The sequence below is a fragment of the Solanum dulcamara genome, chromosome 1 (assembly GCF_947179165.1).
Source record: "Solanum dulcamara chromosome 1, daSolDulc1.2, whole genome shotgun sequence".
Taxonomy (NCBI): Eukaryota; Viridiplantae; Streptophyta; class Magnoliopsida; order Solanales; family Solanaceae; genus Solanum; species Solanum dulcamara.
The window spans coordinates 2432123-2459226 of NC_077237.1; the positions used below are offsets into that span (position 1 = coordinate 2432123).

A 27104-nucleotide genomic window follows, 5' to 3' on the forward strand; every position below is an offset into this window, starting at 1 on the left:
TTTGACCGATATACCGACCCATGACAAAAGGCCCAAAACTTTCGGCCCACCTAAGCCCAACTTAAAAAAATAGCGCCAAATAGATTTATATTTGCAAAATCCATTCTGTCTCTCTCCATCATCTCTCTCTCACACAAAAAAAATCCAAAAAAGCTCTGCAAAAAGGTACGATTCTTCTTCTTCTACTCTAATTCTTCACATTTTTTCTGTGAATTTGATTGTATAAACATAGAAAAATCATTTGTGCATTGAAACCCTAGAAAAACAACGAATTTTTTGTTTTTTTGATTGATAAAGAAAGAAGTTGCTATGGATGCTTACGGAAAAATGAATGCTGCGATCGCTAAGGCGGAGAAGGAAGAACAAGAACAGGATGAGATTGATCGGATGCCGTCGGGAAAGCGAATGAAATTAATGACGAGCAAGAGCAAGCGTGGTGGGAAAGCTTCTTCTAGTGGCCGTTCTACTCAAGGAGCTGCACAAGTGTTGAAGTGAGTTTGTTTTTTCAGTTTAATTAAGTTTTTATCCATTGAATTTTCTATTTGTAAAGCAACTTTGATGAAATAGATAATTTTTGGTCAGATGTTTTTTTTTATGCAGCAACTTTGATGAAAAAGATAAGTTTTCTGTAGGTGTTTCTTTTTTTTCTTTTCTTTTGGAAAGATGAATTAGATAGGTTCTTTTTTTTATTACTATTGAAAAGATGAATTTTGATTAAAAAAAGATGGAAGTTTTTGTAGCTGTTTTATTTTGTTATGTTCACAGTTTTGTAAGTGAAATTAAATTTAAACATAATATTTGTAATTCGTGGCTTTTGCCTACTCCACTATTTTAACTGCATCTCTTTGTTACTTCTAACAATTGGATGTTAAGCTCATTCAGCTGTTCTTTTCTCTTGTATTGCTCAAGTGTCAGACTAAAACAAGAAAAGGGGGTAAAGGCAGGTTAGAAAATGAATGGTTTGTCCAATGTAGGAAGAACAAATAATTAACCAGCCAGGAGTGAAGTGGGATGGGGAGACTCTAGGAAAGAAATTTATTTTGATGGATACATGAAGTAAGTCGAGTAACGAAGGAAAAAAAAAACTTTAAAAAGTTAGAGGAAGAGTAAAAGAAGTAGAGTAACCTTCTTTAGAAAATACTTTGAAATATGAGGACTGCCTAGACTCTTACAAAGTCGTTGGCACATTCTCCCACTAGTGCATTCTGCTTGGTCACCGAACTAGTCCAAAGTAAAAAATCTCAATTATATGCACATTCTCCCACTAGTGCAGATAATTTTTTTGTTTTTGCCAAGATTGCTTTGGTTGTTATAGCTTGGTGGTACCTCTTGTTGCTTTCCCTCATTAGTTGGGAAAATGTTTTAAAATTTTTTCCACAGAAAGTCTTTCTATTTAGTCATCCTTGTTGAGTTTCTTACATTGGCTAAGCGACGGGGGACTTGTTCTCTTTATATGGAGTGGGCAATCCTCATCTCTTGAGCTAGCTTTTGGGGTTGAGTTAGGCCAATGTCTATCTTTTTTAATCATGGTATCAGAGTCGAACCCCATCCCAATTCTTTGTTTCACTGATGTTGGGCCCCCATTTATATTGTTCACACTCCGGTTGGCAGGTGGGGGTGTTGGTCTCCCACATCGGCCTAGGGATTGGGGACTTGATCTCTTTATATGTTGTGGGCAATACTCACCACTTGAGCTAGTTTTTAGGGTTGAGTTTGACCCAATATTCATTTCTTTATCAATCCTTAAATTTTTTTTTTGAAAAAAGTGGCGTACATTTTGCATTTAACATTGGTGATAACATGTGCAGGTCTGGAGTTGATACCGTCGTGAAAAAGGAAGATGCACAATGTGTTTCACAGGTATTAAATGAAACTCCTATTGTAGCTTCATTTAAATGTGTTCTGAATTGATTCTTCAACCAGAAATATGTATTTTCAAGATGCGAATGCAAAGTTCTTATGCTTAATCAAAATATCTGCGCTCTATGGCTGTGCTAAATCTTGTTGCTACTTATCTATGCTCAGCCGCCGTTGACATGGGTTTGGAAACAATATGCTACAACTTTTAGGTACTCGGAGAATATTTTTTCTTAGCTTCTTGGGCTACTAATTTTGGGCTGGATCATCTTGACAAGATTTATAAGCAATAAAAGTAATTAGTAACATTCTGTAAATTCTTTTCCACTGTCATAATCATGTTTTTACATCTTGCAACTAAGGCAGTTCTCCTTGAAGCTTTGCCATGAAAGTTGGTGTATGTTCGACCTTAGCTCAGGGAAGAGCAGGGGAACATCCCTCTTGGTTGCTGGTTCAAATCCAGCAGGTCGAATCCTATGTTTGTTTCAGAATATCTTACATAACTATGTTAGTCTGCTATGCGGTTTTCCTATGTGATTATTTGGCTCAATTAAAATACTGCATTCCTTGAACAAAAATTACATTATTAGCTTAATAGTTTTCCCTTTCTCTTTATCCCTCATGGATGTTTGCTCTGGAGAGAAGAAGCTACGGAAATTGTCTTCGTAATAGTTTCGGAAATACTTATTTACCAATATCTTTCCCCACCAAACTGCATTTTTGTTGGACAACATTCTCCAGAAAGAGGAAGGAAAAGTGGAATTTAATGCCAGTTATGTTACTGCCTGTTCATATCTTGCTATTTCCTGTTTTAATAAGCCAACTGAAGAAGATGCCAATTTCTGTATGTTGTGCAGGATAACCCTTCCAATTTTTCCAGCGTACTCATGGATGACAAGATTTCTCAAAGTGCTGGGAAAAAGAAAGAAAGTTCTCCTTTATCGGACCCTGCATATATCAAGGTCGAACCTGTGGGTAACAATATGGTTGAAACTACTGTGAAGAATGAAATGGGTAATTTGCCCAATAGTAGCATGGTTCGGGTGAAAAGTGGAGTTGGAATTACCTATGAGTTTACTGAAGACGAACTGGATAATATGGCGTTATCAGAGCGAATGCAGCTGTACTCTAAGAGAAGGGCTCCTTCATTCAAGATAGGTAGAGTTGTAGAGTGCTCAAGCGAAATAGCTTCTTCTGTCTCTGGTTGCGCAACCATTTCACCTGCGCCAGCTAAACCACTAAAAGTTTGCCCACCACAGAAACAAAGGAAAACTGCCACGTAAAATTTCTTTTTGCTGACTATATACTCTATATCAATTTGTATATGGCTACATTTACTACGGATGGCCACCGAAACCCCAACAGACACATGCTCACATGTATGTGTATATATTTACGTATACTGTACACATTTAATCCATGTCTTTTTCCTACAAACTGCAGAGATTCAGTTCAAGCAGCAATGGAGGAAGATGCTCCTGGACTCTTGCAGGTATTTTCCCATCAAATTGCCATGTTAAAAATCAGATGGCTCATAGTATCGATCTTTGCAGATATTACTTGAAAAAGGCGTAAGCGTTGATGAGATGAAGCTTTATGGGAAAAATGAGAGTAATGAGCCTCTTGATGACTTGTCCTCTGAAGACAACTTCTCAGAGCTTCAAGCTGTTATATCTAAGGTATGCCATACATGTGCTCATGATCTTTCTTATCACTAATTGAGGAGGAAAGCTGCCTATATTCATTAGTGTCTGATTACCTGTTTCCTGCTGAAGCATGCTATAGATTTTAGTCACTCAATGATCCGAAAAATGTTACTGATGGCTAGTTCAGGAATTAGGCCCTTCTTGAGTGTCTTAGCTGTGATATTTTTACATATCAATGACTGTCCTTTCTCAAATAATTTACTTGTCAAAATTACCATTATTGACTCTCTGCCATGCTTGCTTATGATTGGCAGTTGATTATTGATCATTGTGGGTTCAGGATATAGATTGATATTTTTGCAATTGGAATATCAAAATCATGGAGTTATTCAATGAGTTAATAACTTGAAGTTTAAGCTACTATTTGATTTTTGAAAATTTTGAGAGTCTCTGTAACACCCCGCAACTTCTAAGCAAAGGTTTGAACCATTCTTCATATGTATATAGGCCTGAACCCGATGATTTATAATGTATATATGTGTTAAGATCAATTCCTAAGTGTTAGAAGTGTATTAGATGCGAATTAGGGTCATACAGAACCTCTAGCACTAAGTTGAGTTCAAAGCTGTCCTATCAAATTCGCATGAGTTCATGTAAGTGTCAGCTTCAAATGACTATATCTCTCAGAATATGAAGAGTAAGGTGACCCATGACCTATCAAATTAAAGGTCTATGAGTCTTCTTTCCAACGCTACGTACCGTTCGTTAATCCGAGTCTAGAGTAAAAAGTTATGATCGATTTACCAGAGACACTCCAGTCTAGCAGCGAGTGATGGCCTGAGTGACGGCCCGTCACTCAAGTGACGATCCGTCACAATTGGGCATCACCCTTAAGCATAAGGTCAAAATTTGGCCATTGAACGGCGGTTTGAGTGACAGCCCGTCACTCTAACAATGGTCCGTCACCTAGACTACGGTGAAACGTGAAATTTCGCCGATTTTGGATTTTAATGAGGATATTTTTGTCCTAAAATCTTTGGAGCTTAAGTGGCACCTAACGGGTGTCTACGGCCCGAGTGATAGAGAAGAAAGGGAAGAAACTTGGTCGGAACGAGGGGCAGCCACAGGTCTATTCACGGGCCCTTGGGTCCTATGTGGGGATTTCAACACTGTGAGGTACCCTTCTGAGAAGTTCAATTGCAACATAATCAACAGGTCAATGACAGAACTATCAGAGTTCATTGAAGATATGGAATTAATGGACTTAGACTTAGCAGCGGGAGAATTCACATGGAGAAGAGGTGACAGACACTCCACAACAGCAAGACTAGATAGGTTCCTGATCTCTGAAGAATGGGACTCAAATTTTAGGAACATTAAACAATCGGTTTTGCAGAGAATTGTCTCAGATTAATGCTACAATGTGGAGAATTGGGGACAACCAAATCATACTTCAAGTTTGAAAATTGGTGGCTGACAACATATGGTTTCAATGATAGAGTTAAGACCTGGTGGGAGTCTTCTCATTTCCATGGCAAACCAGACTATGTACTGGTAGCAAAGCTAAGAGCATTGAATGGAAAGTTGAAAGAGTGGAGCAAGACCAGCCAAGGCAATCTGAGTCAATAAAAACTGTTGGTACTAAATCAGTTAGCAAAATTTGAAATAATACAAGATCAAAGAATTTTGGAGGAAGGGAAGATAGCTTCCAAATTGGCTCTTACTGTTGAGTTTTAAGATATAGTCAAAAAAGAGGAAACAACATGGAGACAGAGGTCTAGGGCAGTTTGGCTTAAACTGGGGGATATGAATACAAGCTTCTTCCACAATACAACAAATGCACACAGAAGAGTCAACACTATTGATAAGATTAAAGTCAGAGATGAGTTAGTGACTGAGCTTGCTGAGATACAAAGGAGATCATAGAGTACTATGAGAAAAGTTATATGCTGAAACTGAGGACTGGAGGCCTGACTTAGAGATGAGAGAGTGCCCCATGATTGATGATAATGACAATAACCAACTGCTGGCCCCTTTTGAAGCACAGGAAATCCTAGAAAGAATCAAAGCTTGTGCTGCGGACAAGGCCCTTGGCCCAGATGGCTTCTCCATGGCTTTCTTTAGTCAGTGTTGGGAAGTCATCAAAAAAGAAGTGGTGGCAGCAGTTCAAAATTTCTATGAAGAAGGGGCATTTGAGAAGAGTATACATGCTACTTTTATGGCCTTGATATCAAGAAGACAAGGGTTGTGGAACTAAATGACTTCAGACCAATAAGTCTAGTAGGTGGAGTCTACAGGATAATATCAAAACTATTGGCTTAAAGACTGAAGAAAGTGATACATAAGCTAGTGGACAGACAACAAATGGCTTTTATCAAGAATAGGCAGATCATGGATGCAGTATTGATAGCCAATGAATGTGTTGATTCCAGGCAGAGAGATAACCAACCAGGGATCTTATGTAAACTGGATATCCAGAAGGCATATGATCATTTGAATTGGCACTTTCTGCTGAATATGTTGCAAAGGATGGGATTTGGACCAAAATGGCTAAAGTGGATTCGATAGTGCATAAGCTCAGTGAAATTCTCTATTTTGATCAACAGAAGCCCATGTGGCTTCTTCTCATCATACAGACCCTTTGTCCCCTTTTCTCTTTATCTTGGCCATGGAAGGTCTGAGCAACCTATTTCAGACTGCAAAAGTCAAGGGCTGGATCAGAGGTTTCCAAGTGGGGAATAAACAAGAAATAACCTAAAGATTACTCATCTACAGTATGCAGATGACACTCTAGTATTTTGTGATGCAGTAGAGGAGCAATTGCTGATTTTGAGGGTCATCTTCAATATTTCCAAGGCTGTTTCAGGTTTGCACATAAACTGGAACGAGAGTTTCATCTATCAAGTCAACACAGTGATAAATATTGAAGACTTAGCTGACAAACTAGGAGGGAAAGTGGGTGAATTACCAACAACCTACTTGGGAATGCCTTTGGGAGCTAAGAGCAAGTCAAAAGAAATATGGAGTGGAGTAATTGAAAAGTGTGAAAGGAAGCTTGCAAACTGGAAGTGTCAATACTTATCTTCAGGTGGCAGACTAACTCTAGTTAATAGTACCAACCAAGGTTACCAAGAGGTTGGATGCAATTAGGAGGAACTTTTTATGGCAGGGCAGTGAAGATAAGAAAAAGTACCATTTGGTCAAATGGGAGGAACTGCTAGTAATCAAGAGAGGGGCTGGACTCACTATCAGAGAGTTGAGTACCCAAAATAAGAGTTTGATGATGAAATGGCTATGGAAATTTGTCTCACCAGAAGTATCTCTATGGAAGGAAGTAATAATAGAAAAATATGGCATGGAGGACAAATAAACGACAGAGGAGGTGACCAACCCTTATAATTGTAGTGTATGGAGATCTATCAGAAACCTATGGCAACTGGTCTGGGAGAGAACAAGTTGTAAGGTGGGCAATGGAGAAAAAAGTAGCCTTCTGGAATGACATTTGACGTGGACAGAAGACACTCAAACATGCTTTTCCTGTACTACATAGTCTGAGCCAAGCACAAGAAGCAACAATGGCAGAATTATGGACAGGATAAGGGTGGAACCTGTTTCTGAGAAGGAACCTAAATGATTGGGAAATGACAACCATAGCAAGATTTCATGACACTATGAACATGGCTACCAATCTGATAGGAGAGGAAGATAGACTAGTATGGAAGGGGGAGAGAAGGGGAGAATTCACTGTAAAATCAGCATACAGAGAGCTCAGGTCTACTGAGGTGCAGCAAGCAGGATGGCCCTGGAGGATGATCTGGAGAACAAAAATTCAATACAAGGTGAATTATTTCATATGGCTTTTGGCAAAAGGAGGCAGTCTTGACACATGAGAACTTGAACAAGAGGAAATCCAATCTATGTTCTAGATGCTGTCTATGTGAAGAACAGGTGGAGACAGTCAACCATCTCTTTTTACACTGCAAATGGACAGATCAATTGTGGAAGATGTTCATACACAAGAGGAAGATCAAGTGGACCAAGCCTGGAAGAATTATAGAAGTTCTACAATGCTGGAACAGGGATGGAAATGCAGGAAAAAAGGAGAAGAGATGGAGGATTGTCCCAGCTTGCATTTGGTGGACAACTTGGAAGGAAAGGAATCAAAGATGTTTTGAAGGAAAGCAGAACAACATTCAGAAGATAAAGACAAACTCCCTAGGGCTTTACTACTTTTGGTGTAAGCAAGTAGTGATAGGAGATACCGAAGATATGTTTAATGTTATTGGCTGTAACTAGGAGATCTTAGGAATGATGTAAGTAAAACTTTTTGGAGGGGGACTACACATTGATGTAGTATACCCGTGGATATATAGAATTTAATGTTACCTTTCTCAAAAAATCTTTGGAGAGTTATCTAAATGATCTTAAACGTGTAGGAGTGTTGGAAAAATCAGTTTTTCATTATTAAAACCCTCTTATTCTCTCCCTAAACTTTGGCGTTTAAGAATTCTCAAGAAGCACCAAGCTAGGGTTCTAGATAGCCTCAGTTTCAGAACAACGTGCCACCATAGGGTTATGTTTCTCTGCAATGTCGGTCGATCATTTGGCCCTGAGAGGCTCATATTAGTGGATCCACATAGATAGATAGGTTCTATACCTTGACAAGGTATAGGGCACCCTCCCAACTGGGGCATTCATTGGTGCATCATGAGCTCACATGCTATATATCGATTAAGAGAAACTCCCACCTAAAAGATTTAACTCCATTTTTAAATATAATTTACTTGATATAATCATTATATGATTTCAGATAGCATAATTTTAGATAGCATAATATCAGATAGCATGATTTTCAAATATGCATCCTTGCAAATATGATTTTAGAAAATAAGGTCTCAAATATATATTTTTTTCAGAAATTTTTATTTATGGCCTTTCATTACATTCTTCCTCAGTTGATATTTACATATAATCGAAAAACTCATTGTGGTCCCTCTCACCACTTATGATATAGATATGATTTCAGTTATTTAGTTTTGTTCCTACATACTCAATACCTTCCCTGTACTGATCGCATACCTCTTTTGTGCTATATTTTCATGTGATGTAGAAATGAGTGATCGTTCTCAGGCTCGTGGATAGAGAGTAGTAGTTCATAGTTCAGCAGTTGGCGAGTCCTCATTCGGGGACATAGTTTAGTTGTTTCTATCCTGATTTCAAACTTGTTTTATGGCTAGCTAGGGGCCTTGTCCCAGCAAATTGTATTATTCAGTTTAGAGGATTTCAGACATTAGTATTCAATTGTTATAGACCTTTTCTTGAAATATATTTCAGTTATGGTTTTAGTTTACAACTTCCTCTTCAGTTTTCATATGATATACTTAGATATGTTATGCCAAGGGTTAGCTTGGGTTCAATTGTAGTTCCAAGCACTGTGTCTTGGCTAAGGTGTAGACTCGGTTCTTGACAGTCTCCTAATCGAGAAGCGGTGGATGCAGAAATCTGCTATCATGACGCTACACTTGGAAGAGAAGTAGTTGGCAGCTTCTTGGTGAAGTGGGGCAGTTTCTGGTTAGAACCAGATAATAACAACAATCCTTGTTGTAGAATAAGCGCACGAGTGAAATTTAAGTTTGAGTATGGAGGGAGGTGCGTTTTTAGATAGATAAAGCGATAGATATGGAGATAGAATCAAATGCATTTTGATATCTTTTAATGTGAAGCAACGATTTTAAGTTGTAAACCTTTTATTTCGTTTTGTGAACTGAAGCCCTTTATGTCAATTAACGAAGTTGTCGAAGTGATCATCAAGCCTTGATGGTAAGCTTGAAATATTTGGCAACTTTAGGATTCTGAAACGGAAGAGCAAATAAGATAGAACTCGGCTTTAATTATTCCCTCAAGCTATTGGGGGTTTAAATAATCGAGTTTACATGTCCTAAAAAAGGAAAGGAAATCTATGCAAATCAATACCTAATTACAATAGGAGTAAATTAGGCTACCTACTATATACACTCAAGCTGGTGCATACAAATTATATGTACCAAGCTTGCTACAAATATAATTTGTTCGGGGACTGGCTAGGGACTTGAGGAATATGTTTGCAAGCTGATCACTTGACCGCACAAACCTTGTGACGATGTCTCTTGAGAGGCTAGGAGTACTTTCTCTCTTAAAAATGACAATCAATCTTTTATGTGCTTGGTCCTCTTTTGAAACCTTGGATTTGATGCAATGTGAAGTGCAACTTCACTATCACACACAAGTTCCAATTCTTTAATCTCTCCAAATTTCAACTCCTTCAATAGTTGCTTGATCGATATGAGTTCACATGCCGCAACTGCTATAGTCCAATATTCTGCTTCTACACTAGATCTAGCAACCACATTTTGTTTCTTACTTTTTCAAGACACCAAATTTCCCTAGTTAGAACACAGTATCCAAAAGTGGATCGTCTATATAAGGGTGACCTTGCTTAGTCAGCGGAGAAGTAACTACCTCGCCGGAAAGTGGTCAGAAAATAGTGTAGCAGGTATAGGTTGGCTTGGAATCACAAGATGACCCTACTAGAAAAGGCAGATCGCCAGAAGTGGGAAAAGCTAGCAGTCGCTTGAAAAATCAGATCTGATTGCCAGAAAGTGGTCGGAATCAGGTGGAAATTGGATTAGTAGTATCGGAATCAACAGGTGAGTGTATTTGAAACATGAAACTCGCCGGAAGGTGGGTGGAAAAGTGCTCACACGCCGGTGCATGGGTAGATCTCACTGGAACTGGCAGACTGTCTGGCGGTGCGTGGATGATATGTTCAGGGCGACGCTGGTTGGGGTTTGGTTGTTGAGGTCTTCTGCTTCTTGTGGTGGTGTTGGTTTGATCACAAGACCTAAAAAAGTAGAAAGCTGTTTGGACAACCAAGAAAAATCGCCGGTAAAGTTTTCTGAGTTGAAATTTTCTCTTCCTATGTTGTTGGGCTTAACCAAGCTCTGATACCATGTGAAATGGAAGAGAAAATAAGAGAGAACTCAGCTTTATTATTCCTTCAAACTATTGGGATTTAAATAGCTAAGTTTACATGTCCTTATAAAGAAAAGGAAGTCAATACAACTCAATACCTAATTACAAAAGGAGTAAATTAAGCTACCTACTATATTACATATATGCTAGAATATTGACAGGATTCTGACAAGGAATATTAGTATTGTGAAAGTTGAAAGGCAGCAGGACTAGTTAGTGTTGTTTTTGCATTTGTAGGATTCTAAGTTCTTACAACTTCGAGTGGATCACACTTTCTTTTTTTCCCTATTCCCTTCATACTTTTTGATTTATGATGGTGGTTTATTAGCCAGTTTGCACGCACCTCGACTGTTTCACCAGGTACCTGCTACCTCCCACCAATATATGTACCGGGTAACTCTCAGCTTAGGCAAATGGGAAAAATCACCGCAGTTTCTTTTCCCTATCTAGGTTCAACTTGAAACCCCGTGTATTCCCTTCATACTATTTACAATAGGCTAGTTTGGAAAAGTTTTGCATCGGACTGTCGTAGGACGCCCTTATGGTTCATTTTTGGTTCTTTTTTTTTTTACTAGTGATCTTTCCCCGTTTCGTTCAGTTGCTAAAAGAAAAACAATATACCCAATGTTGTCCCATAAAATGGGGTTTGAGAGGGTAGAATGTACGCAGATCTTACCCCTACTTTAAAGGTAGAGGTTGTTTTCGATAGACCGTAGGCTCAAGGAAAAACAATCTATAACAGTCCAGAAAAAGAAGTAACAAAAGTATAAGAAACAACAAATAATACAAAACAGTACAAATAATAATACGATAGTCGAGCGATCATTGAGCAATTTTTTCAACACCATTGGGCAATTTAATAAACTGGAAGGGGGTCAAGACATTTTGTGGTGGAAAGGCAATCAGAAGGGTAGTTTTAAGGTGGGTTGTGCATACAACTGGCTGAATTACACCAATCCGCCTCAAAGTCACTGGGCATGGAGAGGAATCTGGAAGTCAAAAATCCCACTCAAAGTGGCATGTTTCGTCTGGTTGTTAAGCAAAGAAGCTGTACTGACTCAAGACAACTTAAAGAGGAGGGGGATGCCATTATGTTCTAGATGTTTCTTTTGTGGGGAAACTTCTAAGACAGTTAACCATCTCTTTCTACATTGCAAGATCACTGGCTAACTATGGAGGTTATTCCTGAATCTTAAGGGTATGTCATGGACCATGCCTCCCAAGATCACAGAAGCAATCCATAGTTGGGAGGAAGCAGGAAAGCAATCCAAGAATAGAGACAGATGGACAATTGTCCCAGCTAATAAATGGTGGGCAGTATGGAAGGAAAGGAACTCCAGAGCTTTTGATATTATAGAGAATAGTATGCAAAAAGTCAAACTAAATTGTCTTATGCTAGTATGTTTTTGGTGTAATCAGTTATACTCAAATGATACTATCTCCATAATTGATGTACTAGACTCAATTTAGTATAAGATAGTAGGATTTGAAGTACATGTTGTAAATATTGACCAGTACAGATTTAGTACTGTCTTTTGAGGAATATACGAAGTTACCAGTTTCAAAAATAAAATAATCGAGCGATCATTAAAAGAATTAAAGTATAATTGCATTTTAGTGTAATAATTTTATAAATGAGAGTAATCTTTAAAAATCATACATTTTTTCATAATTCTATCACCTTTTATGGTTCTTTTAACATCCGATATTAAAAAGAATTGACCAAAAAAACTTGTGAGAAACATTTTCAGATTAAGTACGAAGTAGCCCATCTAATCAGTATACGTGAATGAATACAACAAAAGCAGCATACCGGTGTAATCCCACAAGTGTGGTCTGGAAAAGGTAGAGCGTACACAGACCTTAGCCCTACCTTGTACAGGTAGAGGGGTTGTTTCCTATAGACCCTCGGCTCAAGGAAAACAAAAAATACAATACTTATGGAGTCTCAGTGACCCTTTATAGGTATCCTACTTCCCGGAAAACAAATAATAGAATGGAGAATTGACTGAAACATTATAGAACATGGAATCTTTATTCCTATCGCAAACACTATGTTTTAACTCAAGTCCAACACGTAATATTTTTTATTTTCACTTACTACTACAATTTGCAAGTGTTTAAATGTTGAACTTCAATAATAATATCTAGAGAACTAATCTGTATGAATAAGAAAATTAAAGAACAAACATTAATTAGAGAAACAATTAGTAAACTGGAAAGTATCCCACAACATTATATATTAGTTACACAGTAATAATTATCAAGATAGAATGTAATAAATATAAATGGGCAAATGAAGAAACATTAATGTTGAGGAAAAATAGAATAGTTAGAAGAGAAAGAAAGACAACGGGAAGGAGAAGGAACATGCTCATGTAAAGATTCACCCATTCCTTAATAGCAACTATTGGGATTGATATTAGTATTTTGAAGAGGTGTAATTATGTAGAGAATTAATGAGGTGACTTTATAAACTTTAAAATTTAAAGTATCACATAAATTAAAATAAAAGAATAAATTGCAAAAAAATGAGGTAAAAGATAAACAAAAATTCTTTCTTGAGAGTGTTGATTTGTGAATATCTGACTATGATAAGATCTAATTTTGTAAGATCTGAATTGATTTGATAAAATCAGATCTGATATGCTATTAACTGTTTTAGGAAATTAGATCAAATAAAATAATTCCATGTTTCTCAAATCACCTAGAATCAAGGGATCAGATTGCTAGTTTGTCTGTTTCTCTCTACTATAAGTTTGTAGCTCTACAGATGAATTCATGTATAATTTTGTTACCAACACTTAGGGTATCAGAGCAACTTTATTCTTGTGTTGCTTATGACAAACAACATTTACGACTACGTCACCCAACGACATCTATAGAAGCCGAGAGTTCTGTTAACAAAGTTCTGACCAAGACAACAATGAATCAAGGCGGCAATTCTTCTCATTTATCTTTTCAACTTAATTCTCACATGCTGAATGGCAAGAATTATTTAGAACGGGCGCAATCTGTCCTTTTGACAATTGATGGTTGAGGAAAACTTGTCACCTAACTGGAGAAACGATTAAACCTGAACCAAGAGACCCAAAAATGAACGCTAGAGATCAAAAAAATCGATGGTAATCATTTGGCTACTAAACTCCTTAGAACCTGCCTTAGGTAAACCATATTTGGTTCTTCCCTCGGCTTGGGATGTTTGGGAGGTTGTTAGAGAAACTTATTTTGATGTGAAAAATGCCTCTCAGATTTTTGAGTCAACAATTAAATTGTGGAAAGCTAGGAAGGGAGGAGGTGTTACTATTTACTATAATGAGATGGTTTTCTTATGGCAAGAATAGATGAATGCTATAATGATGAATGAGAGTGTCCTAAAAATAGCGTAAAAACAATGAAAAAAGGAAGAAAATGAGTGGTTTACTCAGTTATGTAAAATAACAAGGGTACACTCAAGGCCCAAGGGAAAAGAAATCATACCATGTTCATTTGACATTCTCTTGAGGGAAAGACAACTATCCGAGTAGTGTATGTTGATGATATCATACTTACAAGAGATGACTTGTCAGAAATGAAGAATTTTAAAAAATAGTTGGCCTCATAATTCGAGATCAAAGATTTGGGCCATTTGAACTATTTTCTTGGCATGGAAGCAGCGAGATCAAAAGAATTTATTTGTAAATTTGTTGAGACAAAGTAATATGGAACTTACCAAAATAATTACCAAACTATAACAAGACCATGTGAGTCGAGTTAATGTAACTGTTTCTATAACCGAAACAAATTCCAAGCAAAAATACGACATCAATCTCTTTCTCCATTAGCCACAACACTTTGCAGAAGACTAAATTTTCATCTTGATGAAAACATTGCCCCCTATTAGAATTCGAAGTAAATACCAAAATTAATCATCTACGGCAAGAGACAGGGAAGCTCTTTCATAAACTTATTTCAAGTTCAAGATTCAACAAAAAATTCTATTTAATTAATTATAAATACTTAAACTCAATATCTTGATAGAATAAGTGAGGAAACTAACCCCGTCATTTTGAAGTAATCAATTGTGAAAAAAAAGTTTATATTAATCCATTAAGAAAGGATGTTGTATAGTCAAGAAACTTAAAGTTCAGATTTCAAATGGCCATCGAAATAGCTTGTTTCCCAAATCATGAAAAGTAATCGATACATATTTGTCCTTCCGGTAGAGCCAAACTAAATCTTTCAATACTATACGAAGATATCTTCAAGTGTGGGATATTAGAGGTTAGGGTAAATATATCGAGGGCCCCCTAAACATGTCAAAAAAATTCATTTAGACATTTTATCTATTGAACACAGGAGGAACATTGAAAGTGTTCAAATTAAGCACAAAGTGACAATCTCCCACACAAATAAAGCGTGTGATTCTCACACTCCAAAGAAGCAAATTAATATATGACACGTGGAAAATAACATTTAAAAGAAGAAACTCTGTATTGGGCAATTTTTCTTCCTCTCACCCATAACACCCGTGTTCTTCTTTACATCCTCCGCCACAACCATTTTCATCCTTCACCACTTATGTTTTTTTCTTCTTTATTTCACCACCACGACAGCCACCACCACCCTCTACAATCTCGGTCCATCTTAATTTCTCTGCCACTACTATTCTCCATCTCCGATAACAAAACTCATACCTTCATGAACCACACATTAGGTATTGTGATTTCAGTTGCCAAAATTGAAATGAAGTCTCAAAAAACTCTCATAATGAGTTTCCAAATGTTTTGAGTCTTAAAATTCTGACTTCTAGACCAAAATCAATTTTGTGCAATTTGTTTTGGTTATGTATGAAACATTCTCAAATCTATTCTATCCATTTGAGAAATGCTCATTGGCTACCACCTTTAGAAGATCCCGACAGAGGCACTTTTGCATGGATTAAGGCAAAAGAAAAAACTTAGAAACATTTAGTAGACATGTACCAGTTAGCTTTAACTTTTTAGTACTCTATGTTTAATTGATAATGAGCTTCTTATGATTTTTGTTTTCTGGGCAACTTACTCACAAAATTTACACTTACATCATAAAACTAAGACATTTATAATTAAAAAATGAAACAAATCCAAACCCATTTCAGCAAACATCACTCCTTCTACTAATGGACCCTTTTGGATGTGATTTATATATCAGACAAAATCAAACTGCCATTCACATAGTAACACCAATTATAATAACCAGAGATTTTCGACCAATACAAAAACATTGATGAAAGAACCCTAATTAATCTCTGAAGCATACATACCAAAATATGCTAAAGGTGGAGTGGAGAAGCTTATCTCTATCTCTGCTTTGACTCTTTGCTCCTTTTGCAGAGATAAGAAACCAGAGAAATTTCTCAACAACGATTTATTTCTTCTTCTCGGTTTATTTCATGAAGCTGGGATTTTTTCCCCATTTTTTTAATGACAAGTGAAACTTACAGTCGCCAGCCTTCGGGTGCGCACAGGGTAAAACCCCCACTTCTATGCAATAACTCGCAAACCACACAGAAGAGGTAACCCGCACTAGACAAATCCGGTGCGACGAACTCGATCCAGAAGGCAAATCCCTTGCTTTCGCTGGCAAGGGGTTTCTAACTTGAGACCTCCAACATGGAAGTCCCAAGTCCAAACCACTAGACCACCCTGAAGGGTTCCCCATTTTGTATGAATGGATCACGGGTCGGGGTCATTAGGTCACCAAATTTTGCAAAACTCCAAACCCGCTCTTTTGAGTGACCAGTTTTCTGCTAATGGCGGAAGTCTATGCAGTAGACCTACTTCTCTGGCCTTTGAAACCATGTCAATTCTAGGAACAACTGTGTTTCTTGAAGGAAGAACAACTGTAATGTTTTAGGGATTAGGGGAACAACAATATTTTTTTGTAAGAGTAATGATTGTATATTAAGTCATGACTTTTGGTCTTCTGTATATTTAGGTGAAAGGGAAAAAATTTAAGGAAAAAGGCAAAAAAAACTACAAAAGATAAATAGTATTCTTGGCCTTAGAGAGTGCCACTTCACCTGTCTTATGTCCTTACTAGTTTCTATGTACGTGCTTGGCACGTAGATCTTCAGCTAATTGTTTATGAAGAAGAAATAGATTACATTTATTAAAATTTATATATAGGAAGAAAGTTTGTCAATAATGATAAAGTTTTACATCGGATATTTACACCAAATCAATTTAACTACCATTATAGGTAGCCCTAAGGTATGATGATCACAGATACACCATTACATCTAATATAAATTAATTGTTGGTCATAAACATGATAATAGCAAGTATATATGATCAATTAGTACAAGTTAATTATAGCCATAGATTTTTCATTTATAAATTTGTCAAACAGTCAACTACCCATAATTAGGTTATTTTATTAAGTTATTGTTTCTCATTTTGACTGTATTGAATAAAATTAGAAGAAAACGGTAAAGAATTGTTTAAATTTTTTAAAAAGTGTTCATAGCAATAAGATAAGTTGGTGTAGAAGTGCATCTTTATTTCAATGTTTTTTCGGTTAGATTGAATAGTTAAGGTTTCATTATTTAATTAATTAGTTTGGGACAAGTTGTGGGAAGCGATGTTGAGATGGTCCAGGCATGTGACCAGGAGATGCACATATGCCCCAATGCGGAGGTGTGGGAGGTTGGCTATGGATGGAATCAGGAGATGTAGAAGTAGACCAAAGAAGTATTGGAGAGACGTGATTAGACAGGACCTGGCATAGTTGCAGATTACCAAGGACATGAGCTTAGATAGGAAGGTGTGGAAGACACGGATTAGGGTAGAAGAGTAGTAGGTAGGAATGTGTCCATACTAGTAGGTAGGAGTGTATTGTCTTGCTGTCCATTCTAGAAGTCGTAGTATTACTCTTGTTTCTTGTTCTTCGATTTCTATTATTACCTGTTGTTTCGTGTAGTTTGATTATAGTTTTAGTATTGTTCTGCTACTATTTGTTGTTTAGTACTGTCTGTTGTTTCTTTTATTTCCGGTGTTTCTTTTTGTAGATTGTTTTTATCTTGAACGAGGGTCTATTGGAAACAATCGCTTTTCCTTTGAGGTAGAGGTTGTCAGCACATTGGATAGATTCTAATAGTTGTACATATCTATGTAATAGCTCTAATATTTGTGTAATTATGATGTCAACTGCTTTCCAAGTGTAGGAGGTATCAGGGATTAATGTAGTATATTTTTAGAGATATTACAATTAGGAATAGCAGATATTTAAGGATGTAAGTAGCAGATTTTTAGGCATGTAAATTAGGATTCTTTCTATTTAATGGAAAGCAATTGAATTTTTCTATTTAATGGAAAGCAATTGACACCATAATGACACAAATATTTAGAGCTATTACATAGATATGTACAACTATTAGAATCTGTCCAACATGCTAACAGTGGTAAGGTCTGCGTACATTCTACCCTCCCCCAGACCCTACTTTGTGGGACTACACTAGATTTGTTGTTCATTGTTGTAGTTTGGGAATCAAAATTTAGTTGTAGAATTTGTTTAGACTCTATTTTCAATGTGAATGTTTTGTTTTTCACCAAGTTAGTCATCAATCGAAATAGGGTAGAATTAGGCTAAAATGGTATAAGAGTCGATCAATATTTTAAAGTGATTTTGGTCGTTCAACATTGTTATTCGTTCTTTTATAATAATAATAATACATGTATTAATTTTTTGGTTATATCTGTTTAGGAGGGGTACTGATCCATTTATTGTCATGTGTTGTGTTGTTGTTTAGCTTTTTTCCTCCCAACGGCAGTCTTTGTTAAAGCTAGCTCCACTCCAGCGTACAAAAGGTGAAAAAGCCAGCTATTGTTTAGCTTGTCTGTTTTCCCTCATTGAGCAGGTATAGACATTAATCTGATGCAAACTCTAGTTGTCTATATTCATTTTAATATGTCTTTGTATCACTTTTATCTCATATGTATTACCCTTTTTCTTTTTCAAATTATGCTTTAGGCACGATATCTACAGTTTCGGAAGTGGCCTGTTGAATGGGGCTGGTGCCGAGATCTCCAGTCATTTATTTTTGTCTTTGAAAGGCATAACAGGTCGGTTGTTGGCTGCCATGTTTTGATTCTAGAGTTCTCGTAGTGTTTCAGGATCCATCAAGATTTATACTTACATACATGCAGGATTGTGCTGGAGCGTCCTGAATATGGCTATGCTACATACTTTTTTGAACTGGTGGATTCCTCCCCCATTGATTGGCAAATCAGGCGATTGGTAACTGCTATGAAGCTTACTAGCTGTAGCAGAGTCACCCTAATCGAGAATAGAACACTGACGGTATTTACCTTAGTTGTAATATTAGTTTTTCTTATGATGTTTCCATTTTCATGTTGCTGATGTGGATTTGACCAAATTTATAGTGGCCCTTTTTCCCCTGGGGGAGGGAAAATCGAGTTATCAACTTTCTTTGACATCAGTTGAAGTGAGAATAGTTGCCTTTAACTTTACCCCGTAATGGTCCCTCTTGCTTTTTTTCTTTTTCTTATGAGTTTTAATATGAAATCCTGGTTCACGTCCCTTCATCTACATCCCCTTTTGGTTGGGATGTTAGGTGAAAAGGGTTGGGGGCATAGATGATTGTTGGATTTGCTCCTCACAAATTTTTTGTTAATGTTGATTTGATCTTAATTCATGCTAAATCATTTCCGCTATCATGATTGGAATTTGGTTACTAGCTAAAATAGTCTGTCTTGTTTTAGCTGTAACCATTAAATGTTGGTTATCAACTTTTCCAATCTGAAACTGTTTGCAGAACTAACATAAATAAATAATTATATGTGCTCTATCTCTTAACAATTTAAGCTTTTAGATGAGGCGTTTCAATATGGTATTAAAGTAGACAAAAGGTTATTGCCACCATTAACAAAATATTTCCACATCCTTGGCATATGAAAAAAAAACCCAGACTTTCCTTGTGATGGGGCGTGTTTCAAACCTAAAATAATAAACATAGGTGTTCTATCTCTAACGGCTTGAACTTTTAGATAGGTAGTCACAGTCAACAGGAACAGTTCCATACTTCCATATTCAAAACCAAAACAACCATAAGCTTTTACTTAACCAAAAAGAAGAGAGGAGAGAACGGAGAGGGGTTGTGTTTGAAGTTGTCAAGCTAGCTAACTTTTTTACCTGTAATAAGAAGATTTAGCATCTTGGTGGAACTCTTAAAAAATATCATCTTACTGTAAGCAGTTGTAATAGGATCGTCAAGGGCTAAATCTGTTTGGTAGGCCTTGATAGGAAGAGGAAGTGAGGTCTGTGAGTGGAGATACTTATGGTTTTGGTAAAAGCAGTTGAAGTAGAACCTTTGACTGTCCTAGCAAATGTTGAGGAAGTAGGATTTGTCTGGGGTAGAAAGAGACGTATTGGTGGTAAAGGGAGGTGCAGTTTTATGAAATTTTTACCTATGATGATGTGGAATATGCTCTATATGACTCTGTATACATGCACAAACAACGTGAACTTCCTTACATTGGTAAGATCATAAAGATATGGGAAAATCTAGACAAGTCTAGGATGATAAGGATTCACTGGTTTTTCCGGCCATCAGAGATCTTGTATCACCTGAAGATGTAAACAATTTGTCCATTTAGATTTCTCTAAGTGGAATAATAAAATGAGGTAAGATTCAAAAGAATTTTTAAAAAGGTTGACCGATTTAACTAAAAAGAGCTTGTTAGAAAGGCTATCCCGTGAAATACCTCCGATTCATAATCTGATTTTTGCTTTGTGTTGGGAAAACCAGCCCTCTATTCCAATTATTCCTTTTTTGACAGGAATCGACTCTCCCACGGTGATATAATATCTTTTCAAGAAAATGATGCCCGATCCATTCGTTCGTAGAGCTATTTACTCGATCACGGACATTTCTGGAACACCTCTAACAGAGGGCTCGTCCCATACCTTCTGCCTGTCTCATATGTGTGGAACCTGGTCTTTTTCTTTCCATTATGAATGACACGCTTTGCCTGTTCCATCCTCGTGTCCACTAGTGCTCCCTCCTTTCCCTTTTTAGTTGCCTTTTGAGATTCTTCATTATGGACTTTTTCTTTGCTTTTCTAGAGCTCCCCGCAGTTTTTCAGTCGGTTGTCCGCCGCCTTTCTTTCCCATGTACGAAATAGCCTTATGGGTAGCACCATTTTCTCATTGAACTAAAGGTACTAAATAAATCGTTAGCTGAGAACGAAGTATTTCTTGCCTCTGGTGAAGTCACTGGTTTGGCTAATGTTAATCCTTGCTGAGCGTCATAAAGCTGCTTTATCTCATTCCATTTTCTTTGTCTGCTTTTACTAGAATTACTCAAACCATATTGTTTTTGTATAGTATAAGCTATCTCTCAACCAACTCCTTATAGTTAGAGGAGTCTGATTTATGTCCGCATTTGATCAATATATATCTATTTATGTCCACCTCGTCAATGTTAGTAAAACTCCCTGAGTTCTTGTGGAGACCCTTGTGCTTGTTTCTATTTGGTTTCAGTTAATCTTCAATTGAAGATGGGCTTCATGTTGAGGGGATAAGACAGCTAATTAACTTGAAACAGATGTTATTATTTGCTGAAGTTTGATAATGATGAGTACTTGAAGTAGATGCTATTTTCTAACTTACATAGTGGTTAATGTGGTGGAAGATGAACAATCAAGAAGGAAGTCTGAGCTGATTTGTTACTAGCTGATGATCCTGTAACAATAAATTCTTCTCTGTGAAGTTTGTCTAAAATGAGAGTTGGAAGAAGCTAGTAGATTGATCTCTCCTATATTTCTGCTCAATGCCAATTCTGTCTCTCATTGCCCGTCTTCCTTCTTACGAAATTTATCCTCTTCATTGATTGAGAAAAGGATCAACCTTTGGGCTACCTATTTCTAAATGATTTTTTGCTTAGGGTAATTCTTGTTGACCTAAGAAAAGGAAGAAAGAATGGGAATGATAAAGGGGGGATATTGCTCTGAATAGGCGAGGGGTTTTGAAAGTGAAATGTAGGATGAAATGAGTTAATTTTTTTGGAAACAAGGTCCATCTTTTGCATGTTTAGTACAAAAGCATCAACTGCAGCCGAGTTGCCTAATCGTGAAGTTATTGTTGGAAGTATGGGAGTAGAAGAAATGAATGGAAGGAAAATGGGAAGGAGGAAAAAGAAATTTAGAAAGCAAAGTCAGGGAGGGGTCTGATTAGGTTAGGAAACAAAGACAAGAATTCGGGATTTTCTTTGGGATCTTGCAGGAGCTTTTTCTTTTCACCATAAGGGTGTAGAAGGTTTCATTAAGCACCTATGCTTGCTAAAAATACACATTGAACACCTCTAAATGTGCGTGGACATTAGTTGTGATGACATGGACAACAAATCAGGTTCTTCCACTCTTCAGATTCTTTTTGGCTTTCATTGATTGTGGATGGACAAGGTGAGGGAAGCGAGACTCAGATGGTTTGGGCATGTGAAGAGGAGATACCCAGTGAGGAGATGTGAGAGGTTGGCTATGGTGGGTCTAAGGAGAGGTAGAGGTAGGCCGAAAAAGTATTGGGGAGAAGTGATTAGACAAGACCTAAAACACATGTAGCTTACCGAGGGCATTACCCTAGATAGGATATATGAAGGTCGAAGATTAGTAGGTAGTCGCGCTGTCTAGTTTCCCTTATCAATGGTATTGGTAATTTTTTTTCTCCTATTTTATTATCATTTGTTTCCTTTGCTTCAGTTATCATATTATTTGTTGGTGCTACTAGTATTCTGAGCTGTATTCTCTTTTCCTTCTAGTTTTGTCATGCTTTACTTGAGCCAAGGGTCTATTGGAAACAACTTCTCTGCCCTTGTAAGGTAGGGGGGTAAGGTTGCGTACATACCACCCTCCCCAGACCCCACTTGTGGGATTTCACTGGGTATGCTGTTTGTTGTATAGGAAGATTTGCATGAAAATTTAATCTGACAAATTTTACTCCTAAACTAAAGTGTCAGGCTCTCTCTTAGTTTATGGTAAAACATATTATCCAGTTGATCGGAAGCAAGATGAAGAGAGATCATATTTTAAGATTTGCTTGGAATTGAGGCATAGTAGTAGTTATTGTGGTTATTGTATGTATCGTAGGTGTAACAAGTCTGTTGGCGGTTTTAAACTTTTTTAAGTATATTTGATCTACAACGGCATATAAAGCAAATATGAAAAACTTTTGGTTTTCCAGATCTGGCTCATATTATGAGATCAAACTTGCTTGACTTGGACATTGTTTTTAGATCATATGCTGCTAGATTGACTGAAAACCACCATCTATTGAGGAAACACTTGAACACAGATTGCTTTAAACAGCAAATTTCTTTGATGTTTAAGTTAATCTCCTTTTTTGTTTCTGTACCCTGATTGCTACATTCCTAGGCTGCCCTGTCTTATGATCCTCTCGGAATGTTCAAATCTCAATAGAGACATGTCTTAATCATTGTGGAAGTCTTTATGTACATTTATACGAGTGTTTTACTCTATAAAAAATGTTCACAATACAAGTGGAAATGTCTTCAAATGGTCTCTCGACATCCAAAATTATTCATTTACCTTACCAACCTGTTTTCTGCTTACAATGTCAAATCTTGTATCTCTTTGAAATTTTTTTCATGCTTCCATTGTATGCACACAGGTAGGAAAGGAGCTTAGTGAAGGAGAAGCAAAGGTATTAATGTCATATGGTTGGGTACGTAACACCGGTCTGGGAACGATGCTCAAGTATTATGATAGAGTTATTCATGACAGAAAAACGGAGAAAAATGGCTCGGAGTGGAAGTCGAAAATTGAGAAGTTGCTCGTAGCTGGATACAGTGGTGGTTCCATAGTTGAAAACCCCGTGGACTACAATGTTGCTCAGAATTTCCCTGAAATCAAGTTAGAACTAGAGTAAAACCTAGCTTCATTTATCTAAAATCTTGTAAATGTCCATCCTCTGTAAACTAGCATAAAATGCTTTCTTGTACATACTTTTGGCTTTATCTTTAAGCAGGCTGTCTAAATTTAGTTTTTATTTATAAAAGGAGGCAATTACATACTTTTTAATGAAACAGGATAATTTTTGCAGGACGTATTGAGGCTTAACACCTTTTTGCAGTAGTTCAAATGGGCATTGTGAAACAGCCTGTGGTTATTATTTGTGGTTTTTTGTACTTCAATTATCGTTTTATCTTGTTATGATTATTGTTTAGGATAATTTGTTCAGGTTGTTTAGTATTTTAATCATGATTTCTTCATTTCCGTGATTTCTTTCTCTATACTGTTTTGAAATGTTTTTTCCTTGAACTGAGGGTCTATAAGAAATAATCTTTCTACCTCCAAGGTAAGAGTAGGGTGTGTGTACACTTTCCCAACCCCAAACCCCACTTTGTTGAATTATTAGGGGTATGTTGTTGTAACTGCCTTGGGTTTTAATATATTGGCTCATGGAAGCAGGTTTCGTGGTGTAGTCGGTTATCACGTCAATCTAACAAATTGAAGGTCTCCAGTTTGAGTCTGGGCGAAGCCATTTCTTTTCTCGAGTCGAGGGTCTATTAGAAACTACCTTTTTACCTTCGTCCAAGGTAGGAATAAGGTTGTATACACATCCTTCTCCACATACCCCACTTGTGGGATTATATTGAGTACGCAGTTGTTTTTGTGTCAAGGGTCTATCGAAAACAACCTCTCTATCTTCATAAGATAGAGGTAAGGTTGTGTACACATGATCCTCTCTAGAACCCACTTATAGAATTCTATTGGACATGTTGATATTGGTTGTGCTATACTATTACCTGTTGTAGTATGAAAGGTTCACTTGTGGATATCCGTAAGGTGATAGTGATAAAGCTTAAACTCTGTAAAAAGTATATCTTTTTCAAGTTTTAAAGATTTGGGGAAATTTTTTTGATCGAAAGTCATATCATCAATAAATTCAAGAGCTAATGCATTCGAAAAAAATGAGAATTGTCCAAATCCACTTGAGTGATTCCTGATTGCTATAAATATGCGGTGGATCGTACCCAGACTATATGTACTGCTCTCTTGAGTACACACAGAGTGTCCTATATAAGTTTCATAAAAAAATTGATCAGAAGTCATATAATCAAAAAATTCATGGGCTAATAAATACGAAAAAACTATGAGAAAATCGTCTAATTTCTTTTGTACGGTCCCTAAATTTGGTGAATGCGCTGTGGATCGACTCAAGGCTACACGTACTGATCCCCTTGATACTTACAGAGGGTCCAATAATGGTTTTAGAAAAAAAAATTGATCGCAAGCCATTTCACCAAAATATTAACGGGTTAACACACACGAAAAATGAGAAAAATCGCCTAGTTCCGCTTGTGAGGCCCCTAAATACTATGAATGTGTCGTGGATAGTGCTGAGGCAACATGTATTGATTCCCAAGTACTTACTAAGGGTCCCATAATGATTTCAGAAAAAAAGAAAGATCGTAAGCTAGTTCACAAAAATATTCATAGGCTAACACACACAAACAATGAGAAAATCGTTTAATTCCGCTTGTGCGGCCCCTAAATGATATGGATGCATCGTGGATCGTGGCAAGCCTACACATACTGATCCCCCAGGTTTCAAAAAAAATTAACTATAAGCCAGTTCACCAAAATATTTATAAACTAACACATATGAAAAATGAGAAAATCACATAATTCTCCTTGTGCGGCTCCTAAATGCTATGAATGCGCCGTGAATTGTACCTAGGATATACGTACTAATCTCCTGGGTACATACGGAGGATCCCATAATGGTTTTGAAAAAAATTAATCGGAAATTAATTCACCAAAATATTCATGGGCTAACACACACGAAAAATGAGAAAATTATCTAAATCTACTTGTGCTTCCCCTAAATGCTATGAATAAACCGTGGATCGTGCTGAGACTAAACGTACTGATCTCCCAGGTACCTACGGAGGGCCCATTAATGGTTTTTAACAAATTTGATCGGAAGCCAGTCTACCAAAATATTCATGGGCTAACACACATGAAAAATGAGAAAATCGCCTGATTTCGCTTGTGCAGCCCCTAAATGCTATGAATGTGCCATGGATCATTCCAAAGCTATACGTACTAATCCCCCGAGTACCTACGGAGGGTCCCATAATCGTTTAGGAAAAATTGATCGGAAGTCAGTTCACCAAAATATTCAGGGGCTAACACACAAGAAAATGAGAAAATCACTTAATTCCACTTGTGCGACCCCTTAATGCTATGAATGTGCCTTGGATCGTCTAGATATTATACGTACTGATCCTCCGGGTACCCATCAAGGGCTCCATAATGGTTTTAGAAAAAAAATTGATCGAAAGCCAGTTCACCAAAATATTTGTAGACTAACACACACGAAAAATAAGAAAATCGCTTAATTATGTTTATGCAGCCCCTAAATGCTATGAATAAGTAGTGGATCGTGTCAAGGCTTCACGTACTAATCCCCCGAATGCCTACAGAGGGTCCTTAATGGTTTTGGAACAAAATTGATCGGAAACCAGTTCATCAAAATATTCATTGGCTAACACACACGAAAAATGAGAAAATCACCTAATTTCGCTTGTGCGACCCCTAAATGTTACGAATGCGCCGTTGATCGTGCCGAGGTTAGACCTACTGATCTCCCGGGTACCTATAGAGGGTCTATAATGATTTTAGAAAAAAATTATCTGAAAGGTTGTTTACTAAAATATTCATAGGCGAAAGCACAGGAAAAATGAGAAAATCACCTAATTCCACTTGTGCGACCCCTAAATGCTATGAATGCATCATGGATCATGCCGAGGCTACACGTACAGATCCTCCGGGTACTTACAGAGTGTCCCATAATGATTTCAGAAAAAAAATTGTCCTAAAGGTTTTCACCAAAATATTCATGAGCTAACACACACGATTGAGAAAAATGAGAAAATCACCTAATTCCTCTTGAGCGACCCCTAAATGTTATAAATGCATCGTGGGTCATGTCAAAACTACACTACTGATCCCCCAAGTACCAACAGAGGGTTCTATAATGGTATCAGAAAAAAATTTGAAATCCAGTTCACCAAAATATTCATGGGCTAATACACACGAAAAATGAGCAAAAACTCCTAATTTTGCTTGAGCGACCCCTAAATGTTATGAATGCGCCGTGGATCATGCCGAGGCTAGTACTTATCTCCTGTATACTTACGGAGGGTCCCATAATATTTTCAAAAAAATATTGATCGAAAGTCAATTCACCAAAATATTAATGGGTTAACACACGAAAAATGAGAAAACCATCTAATTCCGATGTTGTAGACCCTAAATGTTACGAATGCGCCATATATCATGACGAGGCTACACGTACTAATCCCCATGGGTACCTACGGAGGTTCTCATAATGATTTCAAAGAAAAATTGATCAAAAACCAGTTTAGAAAAATATTCATAGGCTAATACACATAAAAAAAATTAGAAAATCATCTAATTTTCGTTAGTGCGACCCCTAAATGCTATGAATGCGCCATGGATCATGTCAAAAGTTTTCGTAAAAAAATTAACTGAAAACCAGTTTACCAAAATATTCATGGGCTAA

General features: G+C 37.0%; 1 protein-coding gene and 1 non-coding gene across 2 annotated transcripts; both read left to right on the plus strand.

Moving 5' to 3' along the window:
- On the plus strand, positions 1–23614 carry LOC129897280 (uncharacterized). The gene is made up of 10 exons (XM_055973024.1): positions 1–165; positions 298–491; positions 1809–1860; positions 2715–3136; positions 3301–3349; positions 3411–3536; positions 18286–18393; positions 18507–18598; positions 18683–18836; positions 23181–23614. The coding sequence occupies exons 2-10, from the start codon at positions 310–312 to the stop codon at positions 23436–23438; spliced, it is 1443 nt and encodes a 480-aa protein (XP_055828999.1). The 5' UTR covers positions 1–165; positions 298–309; the 3' UTR covers positions 23439–23614.
- A 365-nt stretch (positions 23615–23979) lies between these two features.
- TRNAV-AAC (transfer RNA valine (anticodon AAC)) lies at positions 23980–24053 on the plus strand. The gene has a single exon. It is a non-coding gene; the product is annotated as a tRNA-Val (tRNA).
- Positions 24054–27104: the final 3051 nt, after the last annotated feature.

Excerpts from the sequence above, each read along its gene's own strand:
- LOC129897280 (XM_055973024.1), top strand. The coding sequence starts at position 310 with ATGGATGCTTACGGAAAAATGAATGCTGCGATCGCTAAGGCGGAGAAG. Across the intron at positions 3,537-18,285 it reads TTCAAGCTGTTATATCTAAG|CTTTTTTCCTCCCAACGGCA; the intron begins GTATGCCATACA and ends GTTGTTGTTTAG. Across the intron at positions 18,394-18,506 it reads TGTTTTCCCTCATTGAGCAG|GCACGATATCTACAGTTTCG; the intron begins GTATAGACATTA and ends ATTATGCTTTAG.